At 53.2% G+C, this 26637-nt stretch overlaps 8 protein-coding genes and 1 non-coding gene across 9 annotated transcripts; 8 read left to right on the top strand and 1 right to left on the bottom strand.

The window, feature by feature from the left end:
* Positions 1 to 569: 569 nt before the first annotated feature.
* J4E87_003187 (uncharacterized protein) lies at positions 570 to 1885 on the top strand (the record flags this gene model as incomplete). The annotated part of the gene is made up of 2 exons (XM_049374820.1): positions 570 to 573; positions 642 to 1885. The coding sequence occupies 2 exons, from the start codon at positions 570 to 572 to the stop codon at positions 1883 to 1885; spliced, it is 1248 nt and encodes a 415-aa protein (XP_049235811.1).
* An 867-nt stretch (positions 1886 to 2752) lies between these two features.
* Positions 2753 to 3870, top strand: J4E87_003188 (uncharacterized protein; the record flags this gene model as incomplete). Its single annotated transcript, XM_049374821.1, has 3 exons — positions 2753 to 2824; positions 2875 to 3654; positions 3709 to 3870. 3 exons carry the CDS (start codon positions 2753 to 2755, stop codon positions 3868 to 3870), a joined length of 1014 nt encoding a protein of 337 aa, XP_049235812.1.
* A 505-nt stretch (positions 3871 to 4375) lies between these two features.
* J4E87_003189 (uncharacterized protein) lies at positions 4376 to 5107 on the top strand (the record flags this gene model as incomplete). The annotated part of the gene is made up of 1 exon (XM_049374822.1): positions 4376 to 5107. One exon carries the CDS (start codon positions 4376 to 4378, stop codon positions 5105 to 5107), a length of 732 nt encoding a protein of 243 aa, XP_049235813.1.
* Positions 5108 to 5891: 784 nt separating this feature from the next.
* Positions 5892 to 7706, top strand: J4E87_003190 (uncharacterized protein; the record flags this gene model as incomplete). Its single annotated transcript, XM_049374823.1, has 1 exon — positions 5892 to 7706. The coding sequence occupies one exon, from the start codon at positions 5892 to 5894 to the stop codon at positions 7704 to 7706; it is 1815 nt and encodes a 604-aa protein (XP_049235814.1).
* A 3478-nt stretch (positions 7707 to 11184) lies between these two features.
* Positions 11185 to 11293, bottom strand: J4E87_003191. The gene has a single exon. It is a non-coding gene; the product is annotated as a tRNA-Lys (tRNA).
* Positions 11294 to 12790: 1497 nt separating this feature from the next.
* Positions 12791 to 16899, top strand: J4E87_003192 (uncharacterized protein; the record flags this gene model as incomplete). Its single annotated transcript, XM_049374824.1, has 2 exons — positions 12791 to 16674; positions 16728 to 16899. 2 exons carry the CDS (start codon positions 12791 to 12793, stop codon positions 16897 to 16899), a joined length of 4056 nt encoding a protein of 1351 aa, XP_049235815.1.
* A 1160-nt stretch (positions 16900 to 18059) lies between these two features.
* Positions 18060 to 19342, top strand: XYL1_1 (NAD(P)H-dependent D-xylose reductase (XR); the record flags this gene model as incomplete). The annotated part of the gene is made up of 3 exons (XM_049374825.1): positions 18060 to 18210; positions 18466 to 19256; positions 19313 to 19342. 3 exons carry the CDS (start codon positions 18060 to 18062, stop codon positions 19340 to 19342), a joined length of 972 nt encoding a protein of 323 aa, XP_049235816.1.
* Positions 19343 to 21221: 1879 nt separating this feature from the next.
* Positions 21222 to 22033, top strand: J4E87_003194 (uncharacterized protein; the record flags this gene model as incomplete). Its single annotated transcript, XM_049374826.1, has 3 exons — positions 21222 to 21253; positions 21314 to 21476; positions 21629 to 22033. 3 exons carry the CDS (start codon positions 21222 to 21224, stop codon positions 22031 to 22033), a joined length of 600 nt encoding a protein of 199 aa, XP_049235817.1.
* A 3028-nt stretch (positions 22034 to 25061) lies between these two features.
* Positions 25062 to 26531, top strand: J4E87_003195 (uncharacterized protein; the record flags this gene model as incomplete). The annotated part of the gene is made up of 4 exons (XM_049374827.1): positions 25062 to 25260; positions 25368 to 25505; positions 25558 to 25779; positions 25849 to 26531. The coding sequence occupies 4 exons, from the start codon at positions 25062 to 25064 to the stop codon at positions 26529 to 26531; spliced, it is 1242 nt and encodes a 413-aa protein (XP_049235818.1).
* Positions 26532 to 26637: the final 106 nt, after the last annotated feature.

Below are 26637 nucleotides of genomic sequence, written 5' to 3' on the forward strand. Positions count from 1 at the left end.
CCTCAACCATTTTGAGTTTGTGGGTGAACTCGTATTTATAAGGTGAAGTACCCGACATACGCCACAGCCAATAACATGATCATGGATCTGCCGGTATTGACAAAGGGCCCTCGAGTGCGCACCTTCTCTCCCAAAGTTCGCACAGGATGTAATACATGGTACGTTCTCCAGAATCGTGGTGAAGTGCAGCTGCCTCATCTTCTTTCGTTCCCTCTTCCCACTCTATCGCCTCTGTACCTGCGATCCTTAAGAAACACCGTGTTATACACCGAAGATGACCTTTCTGCGCGCGACAATTTGGGTGGTCGACACAACGGAGCTTTTGCTAATGTGCTTTCGCAGCAAGTAAGTGTGTTTGGGCGTTATCTCCCCAGTGCACCACCTCTTTCTTCATACCAGGATTTTGTGTTCCGCAACTGTGTTTGGAAACAGCGTGGTATCCACGATCGCCCAACATATCAGGCTCAACATACTGACATGCCGCGTGTTGATCTACAGAATACGCCGAAAGAAATGTGACGAAGAGAAACCAACCTGCCGTCGATGTAGAGAGGGCCAAGTGAAGTGTGATGGGTATGCGCCACTGCCACCTCAAAAGAAGCAATCACCTACTGGAGAGAAAGCCATCCAAGCCTCTGCAGCAAGCAAGTGTACCGTCGCTCGTCGTCAGACGCGTAGCATATCCCCAGACGTCGGATCTGGCTTTGGCCTTTTCGGTAGCGCGCGCGAACGGCTCTTCTTCTACCATTTCTGCTCCATCACCATCGTCGATTTCGTCCGTCTCGCCACTCCGAAAGACTTCTGGTCCCGAAGAGTGCTTCCAATGAGCCATAACGAGCCTGCGGTACGACATGCAGTGGTTGCGCTCGGTGCAGCCCATCAGCTCTACCTCCAAAAGCTTTCAGCGCCTCTTCTGGATGATACAAACGAGTCGATGGCCCGTCTGGAAGTCATCGCCACACAGCATTATAACAAAGCCATTGGAGACTTAGTGAGCATCAAGGATTCTCAGACGTCAACAACCGTTAATGCTGAGGTCACGATTCTGACCTGCTGTTTACTCTTTGTGTGCTTGGAGAACTTGCTCGGTCGCTTTGACGAGGGCATTCGTCACATGCGGGCCGGCGCACGTCTGTTGGAAACATGCAACCTGTCGGCCGCTTCAAACGACTCAAAACAGCTGATGCAGGAGATCGGGACCGTGTTACTTCGCTTCGGTGTGGACGCAGCCATGCTCGTCGACGACGAAGACGTCATCTCCGACATGACACCATACGCCACGCCATTGATCGAAATTGACGAAGAGCGTACACCATTTTCAAGCGTCCCAGAATGCAAAGAGGCCTTATGGGACCTAGAAATCAGGCTGTTCAATACCGATCCTGGTTGTGATGGAGATGAAGAGACTACGATAGATCGTGGTCTAGATAACGAAACGATAGAGCTCACCGCATCTTTCGAGCGTTGGAAGAAGAAGTTCGACCTCCTCGTCTCAGCTTTGGCCGACTCACGGAGTTTACCGAAGGAAGTTCAGCGCGAACTACTTGTCCTCATGCTTCGCAGATGCGCACTGGAAATAATTTTACTTCCAGAGACTGAAGACAACGACGAAGAGTTATCGAGGCTCAACTATGAGCTCCTGGACATGGCGGGGCATTTGTATAGTATGGAGGCATCGTGGTTGGGACGGCCAATGTTCACGCTGGATAGCGACACGATTCCTTCGCTGTTTTTTACAGCGACATTCTGCGAGGACCCTATCTTGGTTCAGCGCATCATCACTCTTTTACGCCAATCTCGGCGGCGAGAAGGCCCTTGGGATAGCTGGGAAGCTGCGAATAAGCTTGAGCTAGGGCCAAAGATACTGTGTAGTGTTAGCAATTAGCTGGCTTCAATTCAACATACTGCTCCAACTAAGCTTGAGAAAAGCCATGAAAGATGACTGGTCAAAGCCGTAGTTCAGCGTCGAATATGGTCTTGCGCAATCAGTTGCGAAAGAAAAGATGTAGTGGTGGATCCGAGGTGCTCTTCTTCTGCTTCAGCCTTGTGGTGGATTTGCCACAAAGACTGGATAAAGTTCCTTGGAGAGTGTATACGCATCATATAGACGGTATGCGAAGGATGGTGCATTGACAAGTCTGGTTGGAGGGTATAGCGAAGGAAGAGGAGAAACGCGCGATGATGCGGGTAGCTGTGCGGGGCTGCCAGCCATCAGGCTCACAACGCGCCTGCCATCTCCGCCTCCTCACACAAAGTCTTCTCTCAGTATTAACATCACCACTACGTCCTCAACTATTTCGGCGAATATAAATGCATATCGCATTGATCCTGTTCAGAGCAGCAGCTATCTTGATGTTGGTGTAATATGTGAGAAAGACCTTGTGGCACTTTATGTCAGTGCCACTAGGATCCGTATCGACCGCGGAGCGCGTCTCAACCCTCCAGGGCTGATGTCTCTTACCAACACTTCTTCGCCCTCCATGTCCACGCAGCCACATGTGAAGAGCGGTCATTGATCACTCTTGGCTCGACCGACTGATTTCATATTTGAGTCTACTGACGCGACATGCACACGCCGTAGCTACTGGCTGAGAGGTGCAGCCTACCCCATTTCATTATGACGACACGATGCGCGACGCGTTCTGGGGCAACGTGATATATCCTTAGGTCTCGCCTGGATTGGAACAACCGTCTACCATACAAATAAGAAGAACAAGTAAGGTATTGAGCAACCAGCTGAACCTGAAGCATCATGGACACCATCAAGAAAGCCATCGGCAGCGCCTTCGATCCCAACACAGACATCCCCGACCTCAGCGGAAAGGTAAGCTTATCCCTCCCTCTACATGTGCAGGTTTCTAATGCATCTTTCAGATCTATGTCGTAACAGGCGGCTCCGCTGGAATCGGATACGGTATCGTCGCGCACCTCCTCCAGCACAACCCCGCGAAAATCTACCTCCTTTCGAACAAAGAGCAACACGCCGACGAAGCTCAAGAAGCGCTCAAGGAATGGGGTGACATAAGCAAAGTGGAATGGCGCAAGTGCAATCTCGAAGACTTCAAACAAGTCGACGAAGTAGCCAAGTCGCTGGCAAAAGAGCTGGACAGGCTTGATGCTTTGGTCTGCAATGCGGGTTTGGGCGTTGGCGTATACAACGAGACTCGGGATGGTCTGGATAGCCACATGCAGGTCAACATCTTCTCGCAGGCCCACCTCACGCTCATGCTATTGCCTATACTGCAGAAGACACCCGACTCGCGCATTGTACACCAATCTTCCGACCTACACAGGGGAGCCGACTCGAGCATGAAGTTTGAGTCCATCCAAGAGATCAACCAAGACATCGGTGCAATGAAGCTCTATAACCGCACCAAGCTAGCGCAGATCCTCTTTCTTCGCGAGCTGTACCTCCGTATCAAGGCTGGAGAGTTCGGTCAAGTCACAGAGAGCACGGGCTTACCGTGGATCAACGCGACGCACCCTGGTGGCGTGATAACGGATCAGCAAGATCAAGCAATCGAGGCCTATGGCACTGCTGGAAAGATTGGGGTCAAAGCCGTGCGACCGTTCATGAAAGACCCAGTAGCGGAGGGGTGTCGCCCAGCCTTGTTTGCCGCAGCGTCGCCCGATGTTCCGAAGGAGCAGATTCAAGTAAGTCGACTCTGGAAGTCCTCTTCATCAGAAACTCAAGCTAATTGCCAACAGAACTCCTACATCGTTCCTGATAAGAAGGTCCAAGAAGCGTCCAAGCAGGCCAGGGATGAGAAGTTGCAGAGAAACTTGTGGAGGCTAACCAAGGAAGTCCTGGAGTCGAAGATTGATAGCTTGCCATACGAGATGAAAACTGAAGTTGTCAACACTGCGTAGACCGAGGGTAAATAGCGGTCCGATTCTGGATGGATAATGTCCGATTATGACTCAGGTGCTTGTTAGATACGCTCCACAGTTTATCACACTTGCGTCTAATGAACGATGCCGCATACTCAAGTTCCATGGAAGGGAGACGAACTAAACGCGACTCACGCGCCAGCTATGTGTATGACGCGTTACATAACCCGAAATTCAACCCCAAAGCAAGGTCATATCCCACTACAAAGCGTATGCAGCGTCTAGATCAAGACCTATAAGCTGCTATCACAGTCTTGATCGTCGCAACCCCAGCATGTAGTTTGAAGGGCGTGTTGTGGTGCCCCGCTAACGTCATAGTACCAAGTGGGGTTCCAAGAGGCTCTGGGCAACTTCAACTGTACAGTCATGATGCGGTATATAATCGCCAACATCGCTTCCAAAACCATCATTACAAATCTCAGTTGTCTCAAGTGTCTCAAACCCAAACACAATTTTATCTTTCCACAACACACCAAACACCATCATGTCCAAGCTTACCGACTTCAAGCTCCTCTCTTTCGATGTGTATGGCACCCTGATAGACTGGGAGGCGGGCGCTTTGACCGCCCTCCAGCCCCATCTTAAGAAGTCTGGTCAAGAGAACATGGATCGCAAGCACATTATGCAAGTCATGCACAAGATCGAGGCCAGAGTTGAGAGCGAACACGGCCATCTCAAGTACTCAGAGGTACTCGCCATGGTGCTTCCTGAGTTGTGTGAGAAACTTGGTCTGGAGAAGCCCAGTGAACAAGAGAACAAAGCATTTGGAGCGAGTATCGGACACTGGCCTGGATTCGCTGATATACCATCTGCTTTGGAGAGGTTGTCCAAGTACTTCAAGCTTGTCGTTCTTTCCAACGTCGACCATGATTCATTCAAGATCGGAAATGCGAACGGGCTCAAGGGATACAAGTTCGACGCCGTCTACACCGCCCAAGACATCGGATCTTACAAGCCCGACCTAAGGAATTTCGAATACATGCTGGCCAAAGTGAAGGAGCAATTCGGAGTCGAGAAGCACGAGGTGCTGCAAACGGCGCAATCTCAATATCACGACCACCACCCAGCAAAGGACATGGGAATCAAGAGTTCATGGATTTACAGGCCGGGTGCGGTCATGGGAAACCGCGATGATCCTGTATATAACTGGAAGTTCGACACGTTGGCCGACATGGCGGATGCCGTGGAAAAGGAGGCCGCAGAGCAGGGAAAGTAGGCAGAGATGGGAGATTGTGTGGTTGTGTGCATTGACACTGGAGGTGGGGGACGCTAGAAGTACTCCAACTTTTGTTCTGGATTCAACAAGGAAGATATCAATGCAAAGCGCAGCCTTGGCGCCAGTTACTTTTCGGACCCAGAACATTTGCCGCGCGAGGCCGCCAACACTGTGATTAGTCTGCGTTAGCTTGCGGGGTGCAGATGCTTTCTCCTCCTCCGGACGCCACAATCTATTGCTTCGCTGTGAACTCAAAAAGCTTTTTCCCAATAGAAATGAGCTGATCATCCCAAAAGCAGACTGGGAGGATAGGGTCTATGTGCGATCTTCCTGCGCGATGCAGTTCTGTTCTGCAGCTCTGTTCTGCAGCCGTGCCGTACTAATACAGGCACGTAATCATCATGGATGCCCAGCTGCGTCCGGTGAGCGGGCGACGAGAGAAAATTGCCTCCACGGACCTTTACTCAAGCGCCTTGGAGAGGGAAAGTAATCTTTATGGGGGTAAGCTTCGGAGGCAAGTGAAGATGCAAGTTCACAACATGGCTCCGGACACCCTTGCACAACCGATATCTTGACTCGGTAGTGCCCTATCGTGGCTCGGCAACGTCATTATTCGCCAGCCACGTGCCGTTCTCACCCTTCAACACCAACGTTGTACCCATCACGACCGCAAGCTAGCGCCAACGCGAATAAGCGCATGCGAGATTATCCGTAGCAATAGTCACATCGCCTGCATCCCCGCAGTCTCTCCGCTATCCGTTGCCGATAGCGCCAGTCGGCACCCATGGCGGACCGACTCCCTGCACCGCCATCGGCAGAAGTACGGGAGCAGGAAAATACTATGAAAGCAACCCATTTCTCCCCACGATGGTGGAAGCGAAGGCTAGCCATCATCATGATTTTCTCCGGTAGCACTGCTTTGCTATTCTGGTACTTTGGCGCTTTCAGCCAGGCCAGGCCATACCAGCCTGGTACACCCCAACGCCCGGATCCTCCGAGTTATGAGACACCAGACGGTTCTCTTCTCGTCACCCTGCCGGAGTATGGATCTTTCCAGGGCACACAGCTTCTTATGAACCTGAAGAAGACGGAGACTTTGAGTCGGCCAGTGGATGCGTGGATGAATGTTGAGTACTCTACGCAGCCTGTTGGTCACGGAAGGTTTATGCCAGTAACATGGCCCGAACCATTCGATGGTACAAAGGATGCGACATCAATTGGACCGGCTTGCTTCCAGAACATGTACGGCTCCCTCGGGCAGTCGGAAGCTTGCCTTACCATCAACGTATACCGACCCTCGGGTATCCCTATGGACCAGAAGCTCCCGTCCATGGTCTTTTTGCACGGTGGCTCGTTCGTCTCGGGTTCTCACCGCAGCTTCGACGGTCCGCTATTCGTTGAGCAAAGCCCCGAGCCTGTTATGGTTGTCACCGTTCAGTACCGACTGGGTGCGCTCGGCAGCTTGCCAGCCAAGTTCATGCAAGATGAGGGTCTTCTCAACCTCGGTATCCGCGATCAGAAGATGTCATTGGAGTTCTTGCAAAAGTACATCGGCGACTTTGGAGGCGACAAAGACCAAATCACGCTCGCCGGTCAAAGTGCTGGCGGCCACTCGGTCGGTATCCACCTTTTCCACAACTACGCAGAGGATGCCGGAAAGCCTTTGTTCAGCAAGGCCATCTTGTCTTCAGGTTCACCAACCGCTCGCGCCTTCCCAGGTGTCGACTACCCTCTCTACCAAAAGCAAGTCGCAGACATCATGGACTACCTAAACTGCCCAGAGTCGCCCAGCTCAGCCGCTCTTGACTGTCTCCGCGCCGCAGAGGCCGATGACATCCAGTTCATGTCTTCCTCGCTATATAACGCTCACAACTACAACATCACATGGCCATGGCAACCCGTCTCTCCCGGTCCCCTCCTTGAGAAGCGCGGTTCAACTTCCGGCGAAGACGGCACTTTCTTCAACATCCCGATGCTCATCTCATCCGTGACCGACGAAGGCACAGGCTTCGCGCCCCAAGACCTCCGTACCAACGCCGAGTTCCTCAACTTCTGGAAGACCCTCACACCCGGCCTCACACCGGAAGATCTCGCCGATCTCGAGACCTTGTACCCAGATGTCAAGCCCCAGCAGGGCACACTAGGTTACGTCTCAGACCAATTTGCCCGCGTATCCGCAGCTTACGGCGACTACTCCTACATCTGCCCAGTTCAAGACACCGCCTCCGTCATGGCCTCTACCTCCGCTCCCGTGTACAAAGCGCGCTTCAACACACCAAATTGGGCGCCGACATACCTGGGTGTACCGCACGCAAGTGACTCCTCGTATTTCAACGGACAGGCAAACACACAGTACCCTGAGATTGCAGACATGTACAGTGCCTACTGGGCCAGCTTCGTTGTCAGTGGAGACCCAAACACATACGCCTTGGGATACAGTCCCAAGTGGGAGCAGTATGAGGGTACCGGCGGTAGGCAGCTGGTGATCAACCCTCCAACAGAGGGTGGCTCGATGATGGAGGATGAGGGTACTGCTATTAGGATGGAGCAATGTGCTTGGTGGAGAGACCCGGAGAGGGCTAAGAGGCTTAACAAGTAGGGGTTGGTCTCTTTTCATCTTTGATGATGTGTATATATCATGATAATAAACGTTTGATCTGCAAATTAACACTGTTACGTGCTTGATGACTATGCGTTTTTATGATGGTGATAATTGAGGAAAGGTTTCGCGCACCTAAAAATTATATGATCCCAGACTGTATCTACGAGGAAACATCTCGGCCTAGGGCAACTGTACTATTCGGATAGAAAACAGTACTAGATCCGTGCTAAAACGACTGGTCAGGTCGTACAAGGAAGTCGCATGGGAGGGGCTGAGGGTGCAGGCATCTACGACCCCGCACATGTGCCCCAAACTATTGCGCACTTCTCTTGAACCTTTACTGTGCCGCACACCTACATGTACCGCCACGTCACCATCACCCTGTAACGCATTAACTATGCCGTGCATCTACGTTCCCGGCGAAGTTGTGCCCATGATTCTTAAGCTCGCACCCACTTCACGGCGAGCCTGGAGCACAACGAAAGTCCCTCGAACGCCCTACATCGATACCCCCTTTCAGGACTCAACCCGCGCTCGCGACAACCGTTTCCAGGATGCTTTGCGATGTTTGCAAGCGATGTTTGGAGGGGATGCACGACCCCACTCTTACACCGCGCCTTCGAGCCACAGAACGAGGGGAACACAGATCTCGTCGCACGCTGTTAGACATCGAAAAACACGTGTTTGGGCATCACCGTACACGTGAATCTCTGGTACAATCAATCGAACACCGTTGCCTTATCTGCGTTAAGTTTAAAACCTATGAGCATAAACTTACACGTACCGACGATGACTTCCTCACGAGTTTCAGTGTATCTGCCTCTAAAGAACAGATATTCATAAATCTTATGTGGAGGGGATTGCAATCTGGATTGTCACTCCTGCTGCCCCTCGAAGGCATGCAGGAGCAAGCAGATTTGATCCTTGAGCTGGACGACAACACAGATGGCCAGCGCTCTCGGAAGCTGATCGACGAATGGGACAAAAATTGCCTCGCCAAACATTCACGATGCGCACAGACTGGTGACTCTGCCTTTCTGCCTACGAGAATACTTGAGTTCGAAGATGGCGGTAACCCTACCAGATGTAGGCTGGTCTTGCGAGAAGAGATACACTCCAACTCAAAATACACTGCATTGTCTTATCGTTGGGGTACTGCAGGGAAACCAGGAAAACTTTGTCTTTTGCAGTCCACATTCGATACTATGCGCAATGGACTGCCTCTCGGGTCCCTTCCAAAGACGTATGTCGATGCCATCCACGTCACCGCACGACTAGGCATTCGATACATTTGGATTGATGCGCTCTGTATAATACAGGATTCTCCAAAGGATTGGCGTTCTGAAGCTGCTGCGATGCAAGCTGTTTACCGCAACTCATACCTTACTATCTCGGCCGTCGCGGGGGATCACGATGACTCAGGTCTATTCTATTCACGAGACCCCGCTAAAGTCCAGCCCACCCTCGTCAATATCGCATACGCATCATGCGATAAGCCTGAGCCTTTTTTTCATACAAGTGAGGATGGAGCGGCGATAGCGTCTTTCGGACTTGGTAACATCACGACGAAGCGTGGCTGGTGTCTTCAAGAACGTCTTTTGCCATCTCGTGTATTGCACTTCGGGTCGCAGCAAGTCTTCTGGGAGTGTCAAGAACAACACGCGTCTGAGACAATGCCATGGTCTATGTATTACGGTCACCGGGATCGTGGTGTTCCTAGGAAAAGACTGTGGAAATTTCTAATCGGCGAGGAAACCTCTTCTGACCCGGAAAATCCTTATAAGAACCTATTCCTCGAGTGGTATGCTACGCTATCCATCTATAATAACTGCCAACTCACTCATGCATCCGACAAGCTCGTGGCTATATCTGGCTTGGCCGACGATATGAGGTCAGCGTTGAACATTCGCCGACCTCATACACATCATAAATATGTCGCTGGCTTGTGGGCGGAAGACCTTCGCTTTGGCCTGTGCTGGTTGTTGAAAGGGTTGGGTAGAAGACCAGAAGTTTACCGAGCTCCCTCTTGGTCTCCAATGTCACTCGATGGATCGATACACTGGGATGGATCGCCAGAAGGAGGTGAATTCACATGGCACGTCGCCGATGCAGATTGTACGGCGGTAACGCTTTGTATCAATGATTTGGATACGGGCGAAGTCACTGGCGGACAGCTCAAGTTAAGAGGCCCTTGGATGGCCATACAAACCAATACAGCAAGATATGGAGATGACGAGCCCAACGTTCGCCGCCTAGCGTACTTCCAACACTACGACCCGGACTCAGTGCCCGACAGATCCCAAGGTATTGAGGTGAGTCTTCTGGTGTTCTACGACGCCATGGACGATATCATGGAGCAAGCATTCTGCATGCCTATGTACACAACGTCGGTCCAGGGGACTAATAATTACTTTCGTGGCATCGTCCTAGTACCAGTAGAGGATAGACCCTCAACATACCGCCGCATCGGTTTTATGGTGGGTGTCTTTCATATTGAAGAGGTAATGCGGACCTTCATCTCGAACTTAGAGATAAGAAGCATCACAGTTATATAGGGTCTTTGATTGGCACTGTAAGGTATCTAGACATCATACATTTGCAGCATACATGGACTTTTTATTGGTTGTACAAATGACCAAGAGTCACCGTGGATATATACACCACTGATCGCAAGAACATCGAAAGGCGCAGAAGTCAGCGAACACCTCCCGGCTCCGTTCAGTCTTGCGTCTCAATGCAGCAAATACCTACAGCATAGGTCTTGATTTTGCGCACAGCGTTTAGAAAGGCCATTTCTTCGCACAACAGTTTCTTTGCGCTCTTCCAAGAATGCCAGAGCTACTCAGATACTTTAGGCGGGTGGCCTGCCACAAGATCGGGTAAAGGCCGCGACAATTGAAGATGGGTTGCGCGAGAAAGTCCGGGCAGGGCAATGGATGAGCGTGACATCCACGTTCACATCAGCAATATATGCCATGTTGCGAAATCGGCTGGCGATAAATGTGCTTCCCTTCCCGCTTTCCATGCTTGAAGCTTGCTGGCGAAGGGATGTTAGATGTCGTCTGAACTCGCCTTTCTTGTTAAACGTCCTTAGGGCAAGTCGACGCCTTTCCCTTCTTGGAAGGAGTACATACATGGCGAGAGGATGTTCATCCGCAAGGGTTTCAGCAGCCACCTATGTCTGCATCTTCGACTATGCTTGGGTGTTCAAAAGCTGCTTGGCGCAGCGGGAGCGCGACGGGCGAGTAACGGACTGTACGTCTCAGCCCGGGACAGACCAGATAAAAATACAAGAGATGTGACGACATCTTGAAGCAGAGCTGCGACTGTTCTAGTACCTTGATACAGCTTCGTATGGTGTGGTGGTGGGGTAAAAAGATTGTGGTGATGAAAATGCTATAAACCAACATCTTCAACATCAAAAAAAAGAGCTGAAGCGGCCAAATGAACGCGAAACAAAAAGCTAGAACGCACAAGCCCGACGTGGGGGTCGAACCCACAACCTTGAGATGTACTGAGTAATCGTGTCTGTTAGACCGTGAAAGACTAAGAGTCTCACGCTCTACCGATTGAGCTAGCCGGGCTAGTAATGTTGTTCGATGGAAAGCAGACTTCAAACAACAGTTATAATCCAAGCAATACCACCATGAGCTCAAGAGCAAGGTTGCACAGCTTTTCAGGATGAACTTTGCCATGACTGGAAGTATGGTGGGCGGGGCGGGGAGGATGTCCGCGGGACGCTTGGAAAATTTCATTAGTGGAACACCAACCATCTGCATGCTCGGTAAAACACCACCGTAACCTGCTGGCTATTGGCTATAGGTTTATTCATATCACCATGGAAAAGGTTGCAAGATAAGTCACTTTTCGAAATACGGCTGGTTGCGACAGTGAGATCACTTGACCGGAATCACTTACTATCTGGTCTTCAAACTGCGATCACTATACGAGATTACAATGATTAGCACGTTACACTGCCCTTGGACGGATATGCAACGATTCCCAGGCCACGAATGCGCAATGCTATTTTGGGCTTATCGGCTGCGCCTTCGGTGCGAGTTTACGAGCCACAGCCTCACTCTACCGACAATCCGAATGAATAGTCTCAACCGTTGAAGATAACATCAAATAGTTGGAAGAAGCATAATAATGCACCCGCAAATTGTACTCTCTCAACTTCAAAGGAGATGCACAGTTTGATGAGCTCGGCACTTTGATATATGAGCAAAATTCTAGAAGCGTTCTGTCGGTTAGATCTGATCATGTTCGATGAGTTCAACATGCCGCAGCACGAACCGGGCTGAGAGAAATTGTAGTGTGCCCGCCTTACAAGCCGTATCGGTACTTGGCGCAGTCCGGCCAGCCGAATGGTATTTTGGCTCTAATAGGAGCTTAACCGTATTGCGCATCGGATTTCAGACATACTGATGGATGGACTTGTACATTCTAGAACAAGTTCTCGGGAAAAGGAATAAAGAACGTTGTTGAGAGTATCAGCATGCAGACTTGGCGCAACGTCAGGGTCTCCACCGAATCTCTCCCCACAACGTGGCGCCGCGTAATGTCGCTGCAAGTAGGGTAGTTTGCAGCATTCGCGCGTGCGTGCAGCGTGGTGCAATTTGAGACATACGGCCAAGGGAATCCGATATCATTCGTCGATATATCGAGACCCCAGGGGCGCGGTTGCAGCAGATTGTCCAGGATCGGGGTAGGCACTGCCTCAGCACTTGGGTCCGTGCCTCCATCTTTCGACGACAGGCAAGCAGCGAAACCTTGCAAACAAATCCGCGACCATTGCCAGCGCCGGTGAAAGGTTGACGTTCGCTTTTCCACGATAGACACGCGATCACGACACATTGCGCGCAACCCGTACAAACTCAACTCCGAAACGCCGGCCAAGCTGTGTGACCTACTATTACCAGGGCGGCTTACGAGGAAGCTCCGCAAGACCTCCGTACTCCGTATACCTCCGCGACGCGCCCACACACTGCAGCGCAGACGACACACCGGCGATCCGTACATGAAGTGGTAGAGAAGCCGCGCTCTTCGGAGACAGACGCCCAGCACAACATTCGGCCGCTATGGCCAGCCGGCCGCCGGGGGGACCGTCTCACAGCGAGAACCTGATCGACTTTGACGACCACCAACCCACATATTACTCGGGCGCACCACCGCCCGCAAACGACCATGACCTCCTCCACCGGTACGACATAGACAGCTCCGACGCGGCGCCCCAGGGCCGGCCCTCGGTGTCCTACGATGACTTTGTTGGGGGTGGGAGGGCGACGGCAGGCCTGCCGGGCGGGCCTGGCGCACCAACGGGTACCTCGCCCTATCTGGGGGGAGCAAACAATAACAGGGCCTACTCGCAAACGTCGGATCTGAACAACTACCAACGGTACTCGGACGCAGATATACCACACGACGACGATGCCTCGACACAGGGCTACTACGCTGCAGGAGGGGCGTATGATCAGGCTTCACCAGGTATACAGCGCGGGGCATCCAAGAAGGCGCACAACAGGAATAGTATCCTGAGTCTCGGAGGTGGTCTGACGGGGAGAGTCAAGAACATGTTCGGGCAGGGGAACGAGTACTCTGAGATGGACCTTCCATTGACTGAGAACGCAGCACACCAACGGCAGCCCAGCGCGACCGCAAGCGCACGCGACGATGGCCAGTCGTCAAAGACAAAGAAGGGACTGGGGACGTTCAAGTTCGGCTTCGGTCGGGGTGCGCCAGACCCATCCACACTGGGGCCCCGAATCATCCACCTGAACAACCCGCCTGCCAACGCCGCGAACAAATACGTCGACAACCACATCTCCACCTCGAAATACAACGTCGTCACTTTCCTCCCGAAATTCCTCTACGAGCAGTTCTCCAAATACGCCAACCTCTTCTTCTTGTTCACTGCCATCCTACAACAGATCCCCGGTATCTCACCCACGTCGCGATTCACTACAATTGTCCCGCTCGGCATAGTTCTATTGGTCTCGGCGGTCAAGGAATACATTGAGGACTACCGGCGAAAACAGTCCGATTCGGACCTCAACAACTCGAAGGCGCAAGTTCTCAAAGGCTCCTCATTCGTGGACACAAAATGGGTCAACGTGGCAGTAGGCGACATTGTGCGCGTCGAATCTGAATCACCTTTCCCAACTGATCTGGTCCTCCTCGCTTCTTCCGAGCCGGAGGGTCTGTGCTACATCGAAACGGCCAACTTGGACGGAGAGACGAATCTCAAGATCAAGCAAGCTATTCCGGAGACAGCTGACTACGTCAGTCCTGCTGAGCTAGCGCGACTGGGAGGCCGTATTCGATCGGAACAGCCGAACAGTAGTCTATACACGTATGAAGCAACCTTGACTATCGCAGCAGGTGGCGGAGAGAAGGAACTACCACTTCAACCCGATCAGCTATTGTTACGTGGAGCTACATTGCGAAACACCCCTTGGATACACGGCGTTGTTGTCTTCACTGGACACGAAACCAAGCTGATGAGGAATGCGACCGCTACACCTATCAAGACTACTGCAGTGGAGAGGATGGTCAACAAGCAGATTCTCATGCTTGTCGTCATTCTCATAATCCTAAGTATTATCAGCTCAATAGGCGACGTCATTATCCAATCCACGCAAAGAGACAGCCTCGAGTACCTTAGGCTTGAGACTTTCAACGGCGCCAAGCAGTTCTTCCGAGACCTTCTGACATATTGGGTGTTATACTCCAACCTGGTACCCATCTCACTTTTCGTGACAATCGAGATCGTCAAGTACTATACTGGCAGTCTGATCGATTCCGACCTGGACATTTACTACGAACCAACGGATACACCTGCGAAATGTCGAACTTCGTCACTGGTCGAGGAACTGGGTCAGATTGAATACATCTTTTCAGATAAGACGGGTACTCTGACCTGCAATGTGATGGAGTTCAAGCAGTCCACAATTGCTGGTATTCAGTATGCCGATGAGGTTCCAGAGGACAGACGTGCTACGATCGAGGACGGCGTTGAGGTTGGTATTCACGACTTCAAGCAGCTCGAGCAAAATCGCAAAACGCACCACAACAAGTATATCATTGACCAGTTCCTCACTCTACTTTCAACTTGCCACACAGTCATTCCCGAGCGAAAGGGTGAAAAGGCGGCTATCAAATACCAAGCTGCGTCTCCTGATGAGGGTGCTTTGGTTGAAGGTGCGGTGACTCTTGGTTACAAATTCATCGCACGAAAGCCGCGCGCCGTCATTATCGAAGTCGACGGTCGCGAGCTGGAATACGAGCTCTTGGCCGTTTGCGAATTCAACTCCACCCGGAAGAGGATGTCGACTATCTTCCGCACTCCCGAAGGCAAGATCGTATGTTATACCAAGGGTGCCGACACCGTCATTCTGGAGAGACTTAGCAAGGACAACCCCCATGTGGAAACGACGTTGACGCATCTTGAGGAATACGCTTCCGAGGGACTGCGCACGCTGTGTCTTGCTATGCGAGAAATTCCAGAGAACGAGTTCCAGGAATGGTGGACGATCTTCAACACTGCGCAAACCACAGTCAGCGGAAACCGTGCCGAAGAGCTAGACAAGGCCGCTGAGCTTATTGAGCGTGACATGACTCTACTTGGCGCGACTGCTATCGAAGACAAGCTGCAGGAGGGCGTGCCAGACACTATCGCTACTCTGCAATCAGCCGGTATCAAGGTCTGGGTTCTCACTGGAGATCGTCAAGAAACCGCTATCAACATTGGCATGAGCTGCAAGCTGATTAGTGAAGACATGAGTCTGCTCATCATCAACGAGGAAAACAAGGAAGACACACGAGACAACATTCGCAAGAAGTACCAAGCAGTCACAAGCCAGAGCCAAGGCGGTGCAGAAATGGACGTCCTCGCTCTAGTCATCGACGGCAAGTCGCTCACTTACGCTCTTGAACGCGACCTTGAGAAGGAGTTCCTGGATCTCGCTGTCAGGTGCAAGGCTGTCATCTGTTGCCGTGTCTCCCCTCTCCAGAAGGCCCTTGTTGTCAAGCTTGTCAAACGCCATCTCAAGGCTATCCTCTTAGCCATCGGCGACGGTGCGAACGATGTCTCCATGATCCAAGCTGCTCACGTTGGTGTTGGTATCAGCGGTATGGAGGGATTGCAGGCAGCTCGCAGCGCGGATATCGCGATTGGCCAGTTCCGCTACCTGCGTAAGCTTCTTCTTGTCCATGGAGCGTGGAGCTACCAGCGTGTTAGCAAGGTCATCCTGTACTCCTTCTACAAGAACATTGCCATGTTCATGACGCAGTTTTGGTACGCTTTCCAGAACGGTTTCTCCGGCCAGATTATCTATGAATCGTGGACACTGACCATGTACAACGTGTTCTTCACGGCCGCACCGCCTTTCGTCCTGGGTATTTTCGATCAGTTCGTAAGCGCAAGGCTTTTGGACAGGTATCCGCAACTCTACCGACTCAGTCAGTCTGGCGTGTTCTTTAGGATGCACTCTTTCTGGTCATGGGTCGGAAACGGTTTCTACCACTCGCTAATCCTCTACTTCGGCGCTCAAGCATTCATTCTGTGGGACTGGCCGCAATGGGATGGCCGAAACGCAGGCCATTGGGTCTGGGGAACTGCCTCCTACACAGCCAACCTTGCGACTGTTCTTCTCAAAGCCTCTCTCATTACCAACATCTGGACGAAGTACACAGTAATAGCCATCCCAGGCTCCATGCTGCTATGGTTCATCTTGATGCCCATCTACGCCGTTGTAGCTCCCAAGGTTAACATCTCCACCGAGTACGTTGGTGTCATCGAGCGCTTATTCCCCGACCCGCGGTTCTGGGCAATGGTCTTGGTATTGCCGCCACTCTGTCTCATCCGAGACTTTGCATGGAAGTATGCCAAGAGGATGTACTTCCCGCAGAGCTACCATCACGTCCAGGAAATTCAGAAGTACAACATCCAGGATTATCGGCCACGGTATGTTACCTATCCTTACCCTTGCTAGGAACAGCTGACTGACTCTCTAATAGCATGGAGCAATTCCAAAAAGCAATCCGAAAAGTCCGACAAGTGCAGCGCATGCGCAAACAGCGTGGTTATGCGTTCTCTCAAACGGACGAATCGCAAGCTAGGGTGCTGCAAGCCTATGACACCACACAGCAACGAGGTCGGTTCGGAGAGATGGCGAGTTCGCGGAAGTAAGCCGGGGTCTGGGGATGATCGCGGGAATGAACTTCACTCATCGGTGATGGCTTGGCGCTTGGGAATGGGTGGAATGATATTCGTGTACGACTGCGCTCCCAATGGGCATGATGTCTTTGATATGGGTACTGCATAGTGTTATTGATGTTAGCGTCAATCAACGAAGCTTTTGCTCGTAGTTTCTTAATGACTTATTCTCCATTCAGTTTGTGTTTTGTCGCTGACGTGCTGTAATGCCGCTTCACTCCCGGCTATTGCAACAATCACGCCGTCATATCGCATGTCCGAAGAGCCTCAAACGTTTCATCGCCCCACCACGGCATGCGAACAGCACAAAAAGAAATCCCACGCCGGCTCATCGCTTATCCAATGCCATGGACGAACGGTAAATCACGACCATGGCGCGTACTAATTATCCGGTGCCTCGAGCTGTCGAGACTAATAGCTACTTTACCCGTCGACCGCGTGGTGGCAGGCCAAATTGTGGGTAGGGAGGGGCACATGGTACCCCACTATCGTCACTGTGGTGATCGTGATTGCAGCTGCGCTCTTTTGCCAGCGTTACAGCGCTCGCATGCAGTTTCAGGACGCAGAAGTTTCTGATTGAGCATTGTTGAGACGAGCCGCTATTTACCCATGTATTGAGAATTGCCGGACAGGAGGAAGGAAGGAAGTGACATTGCAGTAGTATTTTGCAGGCGACGCCAAACACCAAGGCCGACCAACACGCTCAGCATCCGCCACAGGCATGCGGCGCAACAAGGATAAATAGGCAGGCGGAACTATAACCCATCAGGGTAAAGGCGCAGACACGGCCATGGCAGCCCAGTCGTCCGGTTGAAGACGCAGGGTCATATGGTGGTGCTAGCCTCTGACACGGCGTATATAGACGGCAGGCTGTTGTACCTGGCGCCAAAATCTGTTATTCCGTCTGCAAAATACACGTATATACTACCCCCAGGGACATGATTGCTGGGCGCTTCAATTGCCGTGCTAGCAGTATTAATACGCTGCGTGCCGCCTGTTCTTCTGCCGTTGCTACTACTTGCATACCTCTTGCTTCTTCCTCTTTTACTCGTTCGACAAGACCTTGCTTTGGACGTTCACCTCCTACGTTACTACAAAAGAATAGCTTTGCGCATCGCAACTTCTTCGCTACCATGGCTGTCAACACTCCCTACGTTACGCTCAACGATGGCAACAAGATGCCCCAGGTTGGCTTTGGACTGTGGAAGGTCGACAATGCTACCTGCGCCGACACTGTTTACAACGCCATCAAGGCTGGATACAGATTGTTCGACGGTGCCTGCGGTACGTTCATCCCCTCTCCTCATCCCCAGAGCCGCAGTTGGCGGAGGTCTGGGGAAGCAATCTCAATCACTACGAAACGCTCCATCGGCCCGTAAACCGTAAAGAGCAGAGATCTATCGGCAATCGCAAACGGGGTTTTCCCTCCGATTTACCGGTGGCTTCTGCATCCTCTGCAAGGTTACATTGCGTCGGAATGCTAGCGCCCTCCCTCGGAACCGCGCCGCGCATGATCACAGCTGACAATCCAATCTACAGACTACGGCAACGAAGTCGAGTGCGGTCAAGGTGTAGCCCGCGCCATCAAGGACGGCCTCGTAAAGCGCGAAGACCTCTTCATCGTCAGCAAGCTGTGGCAAACATTCCACGAGCGCGAGCAAGTGGAGCCCATCTGCAAGAAGCAACTGGCCGACTGGGGCGTCGACTACTTCGACCTGTACATCATCCACTTCCCCGTCGCGCTCAAGTACGTCGACCCCAAGGTGCGCTACCCACCGGGCTGGTTCGTCGACGGCGAGAGCAAGATCGAGCACAGCAATGCCAGCCTACAAAGCACATGGGAAGCCTTTGAGGAGCTCAAGAACAAGGGCCTGGCCAAGAGCATCGGTGTGAGCAACTACTCGGGCGCCCTCCTCCTCGACATGTTCACCTACTGCAAGACCAAGCCCGCCACCCTCCAGATCGAGCACCACCCCTACTACGTCCAGCCCTACCTCATCGAGCTCGCCAAGCAGCACGACATCAAGGTCACCGCATACTCTTCTTTTGGCCCCCAGAGCTTCATCGAGTGCGACATGAAGATCGCGGCTGACACACCCCTCCTCTTTGACCACCCCGTCATCAAGAAGATTGCTGATGCGCATGGCAAGACTCCCGCGCAGGTCCTCCTCCGCTGGTCGACACAACGCGGTCTTAGCGTTATCCCCAAGTCGAACTCCGCGAACCGTCTGCAGCAGAACTTGGATGTTACCAGCTTCGATCTCAAGGACAACGAGATTGCGGAGATTTCGGGCCTGGACAAGAACTTGAAGTTCAACGCTCCTACCAACGTAAGTTTAAATGTGTATCTTTGTGGTGTAGGATGAGTGCTAATGGTGTGTTGCAGTACGGTATCCCTTGCTACGTCTTCGCATAGATGGATGGTGCTTGGAGAGAGTGGTGGATGAACGAGGATGACGATATGAATAAATAGATAAACGGCACGGCGCGTTGCACTGCACCGATAGCCAGATAGCAACGCCAGGTGGCGAAAATGAATATACTGTCAAAACACTCGTCCACAGTCCAGACCACACTGTCGATTATCGTGACGAGGAGGGACAATGAACGAAAACCGAGTCGCGACCCTTGACCAAAGCTCCGAACGGGTGGTCTCAGTCCTTCCAACACACACGTCAATGCACCGTCACACCCCCTCCTCGCCGTCTTTCAGGCAAAACCAAAGCACACCTAACCACGCCGGACTATCCGATACCACCACACCGCACGCCAGGTTGTTGTCATAGCTGTCACACTCGCTCTAGCCCCTACTGCATCATCGCGCCAAGCACATCATGCACCTAACCACGGTACAAGCCACGTCTAGAACCCGTTCTGTTGTACCAGCCCTGCAGGCGCGTGGAATCGTGATGGGCTTTGCTGTGCTGGATGTGCATGGGATAGGGCATCGTTAGTTTTCACATTTATCAAGATCTTCTGTCTGAGCGACCAGGGTGAGAGATGGGGATGGGGGTGATTGGTCACGGAATAAGGAAGCGTCGGCATCCGGGTCTTTCTATCGAGAATGAGACTCGGGAGATGTGTGATGGGCATGCGAGAATGGGCATGCAACAATCCCATCCTGAAAACTCCATCAGCCATGAAATATGCACTACGCCCTCAGTTGCGGGGCATCGCATACCTAGGCAAAAGACACCTGCCGACAGCCGTACAAGCGCGGCATATCCAAGAAAGAACATAGATAACGTTTGGACCTGGAGGCACGGAATGACGCGCTTGCGATTCTAGGTCTTCGAGGTTCTTGTTTCCGCTAAGCTCCGGAAGGTGCTCCACTGGAACAACCGCTTGCCGCATGATCCGCATTGGCATTGGCACATACACCACACATGGCAAGCGCTGGGGGGACTAGGGCTAGACCTGTTTGCGTGATGCGTGTTGTTGATGGCGTATCTGAACTTCAGAGGTGAAATCTGCGCGTGGACGTGAAGTAGAAGGTTGCGTGAAAGCTACTCAGCGTGCGCATCAGTTTCACGAAGTAATTAAAACGCGCGTGCGCATTATAGCGACCCAGACCAGAAAGATCCTCAACCCGTGACATCACTCCGAGTCGTCCGCCGCACATCGCAGGGCAGCACCTCATCCTGCATCCTGCATCCGCGGATCCCGGAGCTAGTCCGAAAAAAAAGCTCCTACCCTATGTACCAGGTCACGACAAAGTTAAATCTGTCACATCGGAACACCGAAACGCAGGACCGATTAACAATCCAGAGGGCTCTTTCTATCGGCCAACTCAGGCAAAACTGACATCAAGCTTCCGAGGGTCGTTGGCTATTTACTTTACTTGAACTACTGCACGCGACCACCACGTTTTCTCCTCTTGACTTTGACTACTCTTCCGGCAACCGGCTTGCGATTATTGCGATTACGATTGTACTACTTACTAGCTACCTGCTAGCTAGTTCCCCGCGACAAGACTACGAGATACATACAAGAAAGCTTTGTGCCGGATCCTTCGCTTTTGCTTCTGCCTCCTTCCTGATCCTGAATTCCGACGCGCCGGTACTGATCTGCTGTTTGATACCCACCCCCCGGAGTCTGTCTGACGTATTTGATTTGAATCTGCTTTTTATACGGAGGTTTAACGCGCATCACGCCGGAACGAAACGAAACGCAACGCTGCGCAGCGCATTGTTACTTGGGGTCTTGAGCGAAGGCGCATCCGCATCGACGTCTACATCCACATCGTCATACCTGAATCCCATCCTCACTTCCCTGGCCTGGACCGAACGGGAAACATGGCACTATCGGTCGAGCAAAAGCAGATGAGGTATGTTCGCTCACGCGCGAAGCATGCGCCATGCAGCAAATACTGACTTCGCTCCCACAGATTCCTAGCCGTCGTGCTCCCCTCCCTCACACTCTGCACCCACACGCTCCTCGCCCTCTCCTTCCTCCTACCGGGCTCAGATCCCAACCGCGCCGTCTTCTCCATCACATACAATGCCATCGCCGGCAGCGCAAGCATATTAGGCCTCGTGGGCGCTATACGGGTAAGCACGCAAGCCACTTTCTTCATCCCCGCGATTCGTGCGACTGCCGGGTCTTGGATGGGTCCGGGTTCGTGCGGAGGAAAGCAACATCCAAGACATGTGCAAGACAATTAGTAAGACAAGGCGGGAATGTGCTAACGCCCTGTTTCCAGTTGTCACCGCGCCTAGTGTCAGCTTACACCATCGTCCACGCCATCACCCTCTCCTTCGTCACCATCGCGCTCGTAAACCTGATTCTACCCTTCGACTTCCGGTTACTCAATCCGGTCATTCCGAGCTATGCCGTTGATGGGTCGTTGTTGTGTCGCGATATCGATGCGGGGTTCGGTTGGGACGACGAGTGGTTGGAGAAATGCTCGATGACTTTTATTGTGGTCAAGTTTGCGATTGCGGGGCTGGGATTGAGTCTGATGGGTGCGCAGTGGTGGGCGCTGTGCAGTGTGAGAAGTTGGGGGCAGGAGTTGGGGACGGACGACAGGAGTGGTGAGGGGGATGTGGAAAAGGCTGACCTTGGGCGAAGGGACGATTATATGTTTGATGAGAAGACGGGGTTCTAAATGACTTATGAATTAAAGAGTATGAATAAAACCGGCGCGAACCGCGAGACCAGCTCGCATACGAAGTGTAGCTTTCAAGACTGGTTGGATTGCGATTGAAGCTCAACGCCAAGCCTAGTCCTTCATCTTCTGGACTGACTCCGGCAGTACGGGAAAGTTGATGACTGACACAGTGTCGATCGCATCCTTGTGAGTTTCCCGAACCCAAAGTTGACCAACTCCCTGCTCCCCTGGTCTGGGAGCCTCTCTCCAGAAGACGAAGGTTGGAATCCTCGCGAACTTCGTATGATATCGAGTGTACGTCGTTGCCTCCCCAGTCAGACAGGTTTGGCAATCGAAATTGCAATTGGAATCCCGACCAGTCCCTCCACAGTGCAGGCATATCTTGACCCTACGACTGACCCATTCATTTTTTGCCGGAAGTCCGGTATCACCCCCGGTTTCGATATGCCTTGTCAACCTTGCAACATGGCAGAAGCAGACGTTTGGTGGTAGTTCGACAACGTCGTGCGGTACGTTGACTCTCGTCATGGGCAGACAGGCTGGACTGAGCGATGACTTAAAACTACCGATAGGGCATGTAACCCTACAAAAGATACAGTATCGATGGGTGGGTTTCGAAGACGGTGGAGCTAGATGACGTTGAATGGCGCGCTGTACACATCCTGGGCGTGGAGCCTGCCATCGTTGCAGATTAAGCCGTACTATGCTGTTCAGTCGTCGTTGTGTGAGCCCGAGGGCGACTCTCGCATCATGCGGAAGAATGTCTGCGATATCGAGGATAAGCTCAGTCGGGAGGTTGATGAGCTGTGCTGGTGTCGCGGGCATGTCTTCTTGTACGTTCGGGAGAGGTGCCTGTTGATACTTCGTGGGTCTTCGTGATCTGAGGATTGGAAACAGTCGTAGGAGGAGATCGATGCAGTACGCTCGCGCACAAGGCGAGGCCCATTTTCGTAGCCATATCGATGGAGTCATTCACACTGTAGAGCCACCGTTGTGACATTTCACGTCCGACTGTAAAGGCAAACAGCGCCCGTCCATCGAAGGGTGAATTCGCTGCTAATAAGGGATCCATGAATTCGCCTCCTTTCCAAGGGCGGTGTCTCATATTCATGCGTGAGGTGGGCGTTGCGCTTCATCATGTGTGACGGGCTTATCGGGCGTATATGTTGCAAGGGAAGATGAGTGGTCATGTCGGAGGTGTGGCTGATGGCTTGAGTGATGCCTAGACTCATGATCGGTGGCAGGCGCGTGATGTCAAGAAATGAAAGGGGAAAGAGCGTTGGATGCTGATGACTCGAAATGTGTGATGACGATGGAATGGAATGGACAGGGTGACTGAGCGGATAGGCGAAAGGAGAATACATTCCTCAGGATGACGTGTGCAAGGCTTACTTTTGGAGGCTATAGCGCAACGGCGGAGTGTAGGCGAAGTTGGCGAACTACAGAAGCTGGGGTATGCGGGAGCGCAGGCCTAGCCGAATGGGTTGTACCCTTGTCTGTGTTGGTCGGTTCACGCACGTGCCATTTTGTTATTGCGCATACAGTGAGGTGTTTTCGAGCATCGCCGGGCTTTGTATAAAGACCTGTGTATCTGGAGACTCGGCAGCGCATTCCGACCCCCCACATTGTGGATGGCTACTGACGTCGCATATCAGCATGCGAAGCTCGGCGTGCATGGCGTTGCTATCTTGACTTTGTTAAACCTCATCTGGAAACAAGGCCGGCACCGACGCTGGCCATCTTGGTCTTCTCTGAGCCAAACGGACTCAGGCGACAACCACACCGATGGTAGGAGTATCATCTCTCTGGTGGATGTGCATGTGCTCTGATGGAGAAGCAAGCCACAAGTCGATATTTTCACGATTGTCTGTCTTTGGTGGGTGCTTATTGGAGGCAGCCCACATTGCTCGTCCGATTGCCCCGCATCACAGCCCAAGCGCTTCCACATGGTGCGTGATGGTGGAGGGCAGTGATCATGCTGGCAGCACGGCGTGGCATGCGTCGGCCTGGCAGCCATGGATTGCTGCACTCGCGGGCGCACTGGCGGGGCACTGCGAACGCGAGGTTCGCAGATGACGGCTACAACGCAGCTGTAGATGTCTATGGGAGGACGCAGACCCTGAGTCGGTGTATGTCAGGGCCGTGACAAAGCCAGACCGGTAGGGTCCACGTGTAAAGGAGACGCGCGGGGCTTTGTTGCGAATAGCCGACGACAGATAGGGTGGTGAGAGCCCGAACGACGGTTGCAGGTTCGCTAAACGCGCCCGCTGCTCGCACTGCATATCCCGCAGTCCTCGACGACGACATGCAGCTGCCCCTCTCGGACGTCATCCGCCAGCTCTTCCACTTCGCCGACTGCTGAAGAGCCGTAGAGTTGGGCTTCCAGGACAACGGCAGCCACCAACGCGAGGCTGCGGCGTCCGTCATACGAAGTACGCGGTTGGACCAGGACGGGATGGAAGGCATGTCGAACTAATTGCATGCAGCTGGTGAGGCCCGTGTCGTCGAAGCGGAGATGAATTAAGTGGATAGGTCGTTGCTCGGCCTGCTTAGCGCGAGGAATCCAGCATCCCCTTTCGCCATGTCCTCACATTCCCGCGATATCTCCCGAAGTCCCTCCCTGACCCCTACCCGCTCTCAGTTGTGCTTTTCCTGGTGCCTCACTTGCTGCCTGCCCGGTGAACAGCTGTCGCTCCTTTTTCGCGGTGAAGGTGAGTTCACGGTTCACTTTCTTCGGTACGCGGCACGACCCTGTCGTCCAAAACATCTCCGCTCTCCACCAAAATTTTCCGCTGCCCGCCTCGACCTCATTTCCCGCCCCCATATCGTCAACACGGGCTGCCGCCGACCGCCGAACCTCTTGTTGCCGAACCTCAGTCGCCAATTGCTGCGTGCCATTGCTGGACCAGAACAACCGTACTGACCAGTGTACTCAGAATATCTAGACTAGTCCCGCCCACGAGCCCTTTGGCGTTGCGCAACTACCCCGACTCCCACGAAGCCACCGGACTGCCTCTTGCCCGCCATGTCCTACTACAACGACGCGTCGTGGAACACACCCGCTCCCGGCCGCCAGCAGTCATGGGAGCAGCCCCAACCGCCCTCGCGCTCAGGTACCGGCCACATGGGATTCAACGGCGCAGGTGCAGCGATTCACATGGATGTAGGCACAAGCTCCACGGTCAACAGCGAGGTCGCCAATGCCTTTGCTTCGCAGTTTGAGGGTACGTAGTTCCGGCGGTGGGGTCTGTCAGAGCCAATGCGACCCGACATGGCAGTGACAGGCCCCGTCGCAACCATTGGCGAGGCGAGTGCTGACCAGTTACCACAGAGGTCGACCGCGCCATTGAGAACCTCAGCAAGAGCGGCAAGCCCCTCGGCCCCGGCTTCCCTCCCACCCCCATGGGCGCCAACCGCCGCGAGTCGATGCCCATGATGGGAGGCGCGCCCCGCCCATACCCCGACTTCGGTACACACTTCTGCCCACGCATGCCCCTCCACACCACTGACATGTGACACAGAGCAGCAGCGCATGGGCGGCCCCCAGCGCCACCACTCGGTCAGCGAGTACGACGGCTCCCGCTCCCACTCGGCGACCAACGTCCAGGGCTTCTACCAGAACCAGCGCGGCTATGCGCCCCGACCCAACGACGCAGACCAGATGGCACAGGCGAAGCGACGGATGGCGGCTCAGCGTGAGCGTGAGCTGCGCAACTATCATCAGGAGCAGCAATACCACAGAAGTAAGGACTCGGAATCTGGGCAACAATAGGCAGGACAGTTGGTTGACTAGGGTAATACAGACGTTTCAGGCTCAGGCTCCAAGTCGGACCGCTCCATGAGCCCCAATGCCATGAATGAAGATGAGCGCCGCGAACTCATCGCTCGCCAGCACCGTGCTTTGTATGGCGAGACCTCCACCCTGTACAACAGCAACCCCACCTCGAGCCAGGATGTCCGCGTTCAGACTTCTGCTGCCGGCCGTGGCCCCTCTCCGCTCGCCTTTGACCCCTTCGGCATGCAGGCCCAGTCCGGCGAGGGCTCCGTCCAGATGCCTCCCCGCGACAAGGACGTTACTGGTGGTGCTCAGGATGCTCGTGCCAACAGCACCTCTTCGCCGTCCGGTACTCAGAACCCCGCGTTCAACCTCTTCGATGCGCAGCAGGCGAACCGCACTTCCAACTCGTCGCCCGGAGGCTCTCCTCCCGTGCCCGGTCAGAAGGCCAACGGCTCTGGTGTCGCCCCCATTGGCACTCGTCCCCAGAACCAGAACCTGCAGCAGCCAGGTGGTGCCGCCCTGGGCAAGCGCGCAAACTCACCGCTGCCGTCGCCTCTCGGCTACAACTCGTACAACGCGAGCGAGCAGAACAACATGACGACATCTGCTTCTATGAACCCTTCTTCTACTGTCACTGACAAGGGCGTTGGTATTTGGAACAACGGACCCTGGAGCAACACCCCCACCCAGGGAGTCCAGGCGTCTGTTTGGGGTTAGAAAACGGAGTTTTGATTAGGGAGATAGGATGCACCTCCGGAGTTACTGCATTTCAGGTGTCTCGGGCATACTGTGTCGGTCTTTCAGATACAACCATGGGTGGAGC

The sequence above is a fragment of the Alternaria ethzedia genome, assembly GCF_023757985.1.
Source record: "Alternaria ethzedia strain BMP 0044 chromosome Unknown scaffold_5, whole genome shotgun sequence".
Lineage (NCBI taxonomy): Eukaryota > Fungi > Ascomycota > Dothideomycetes > Pleosporales > Pleosporaceae > Alternaria > Alternaria ethzedia.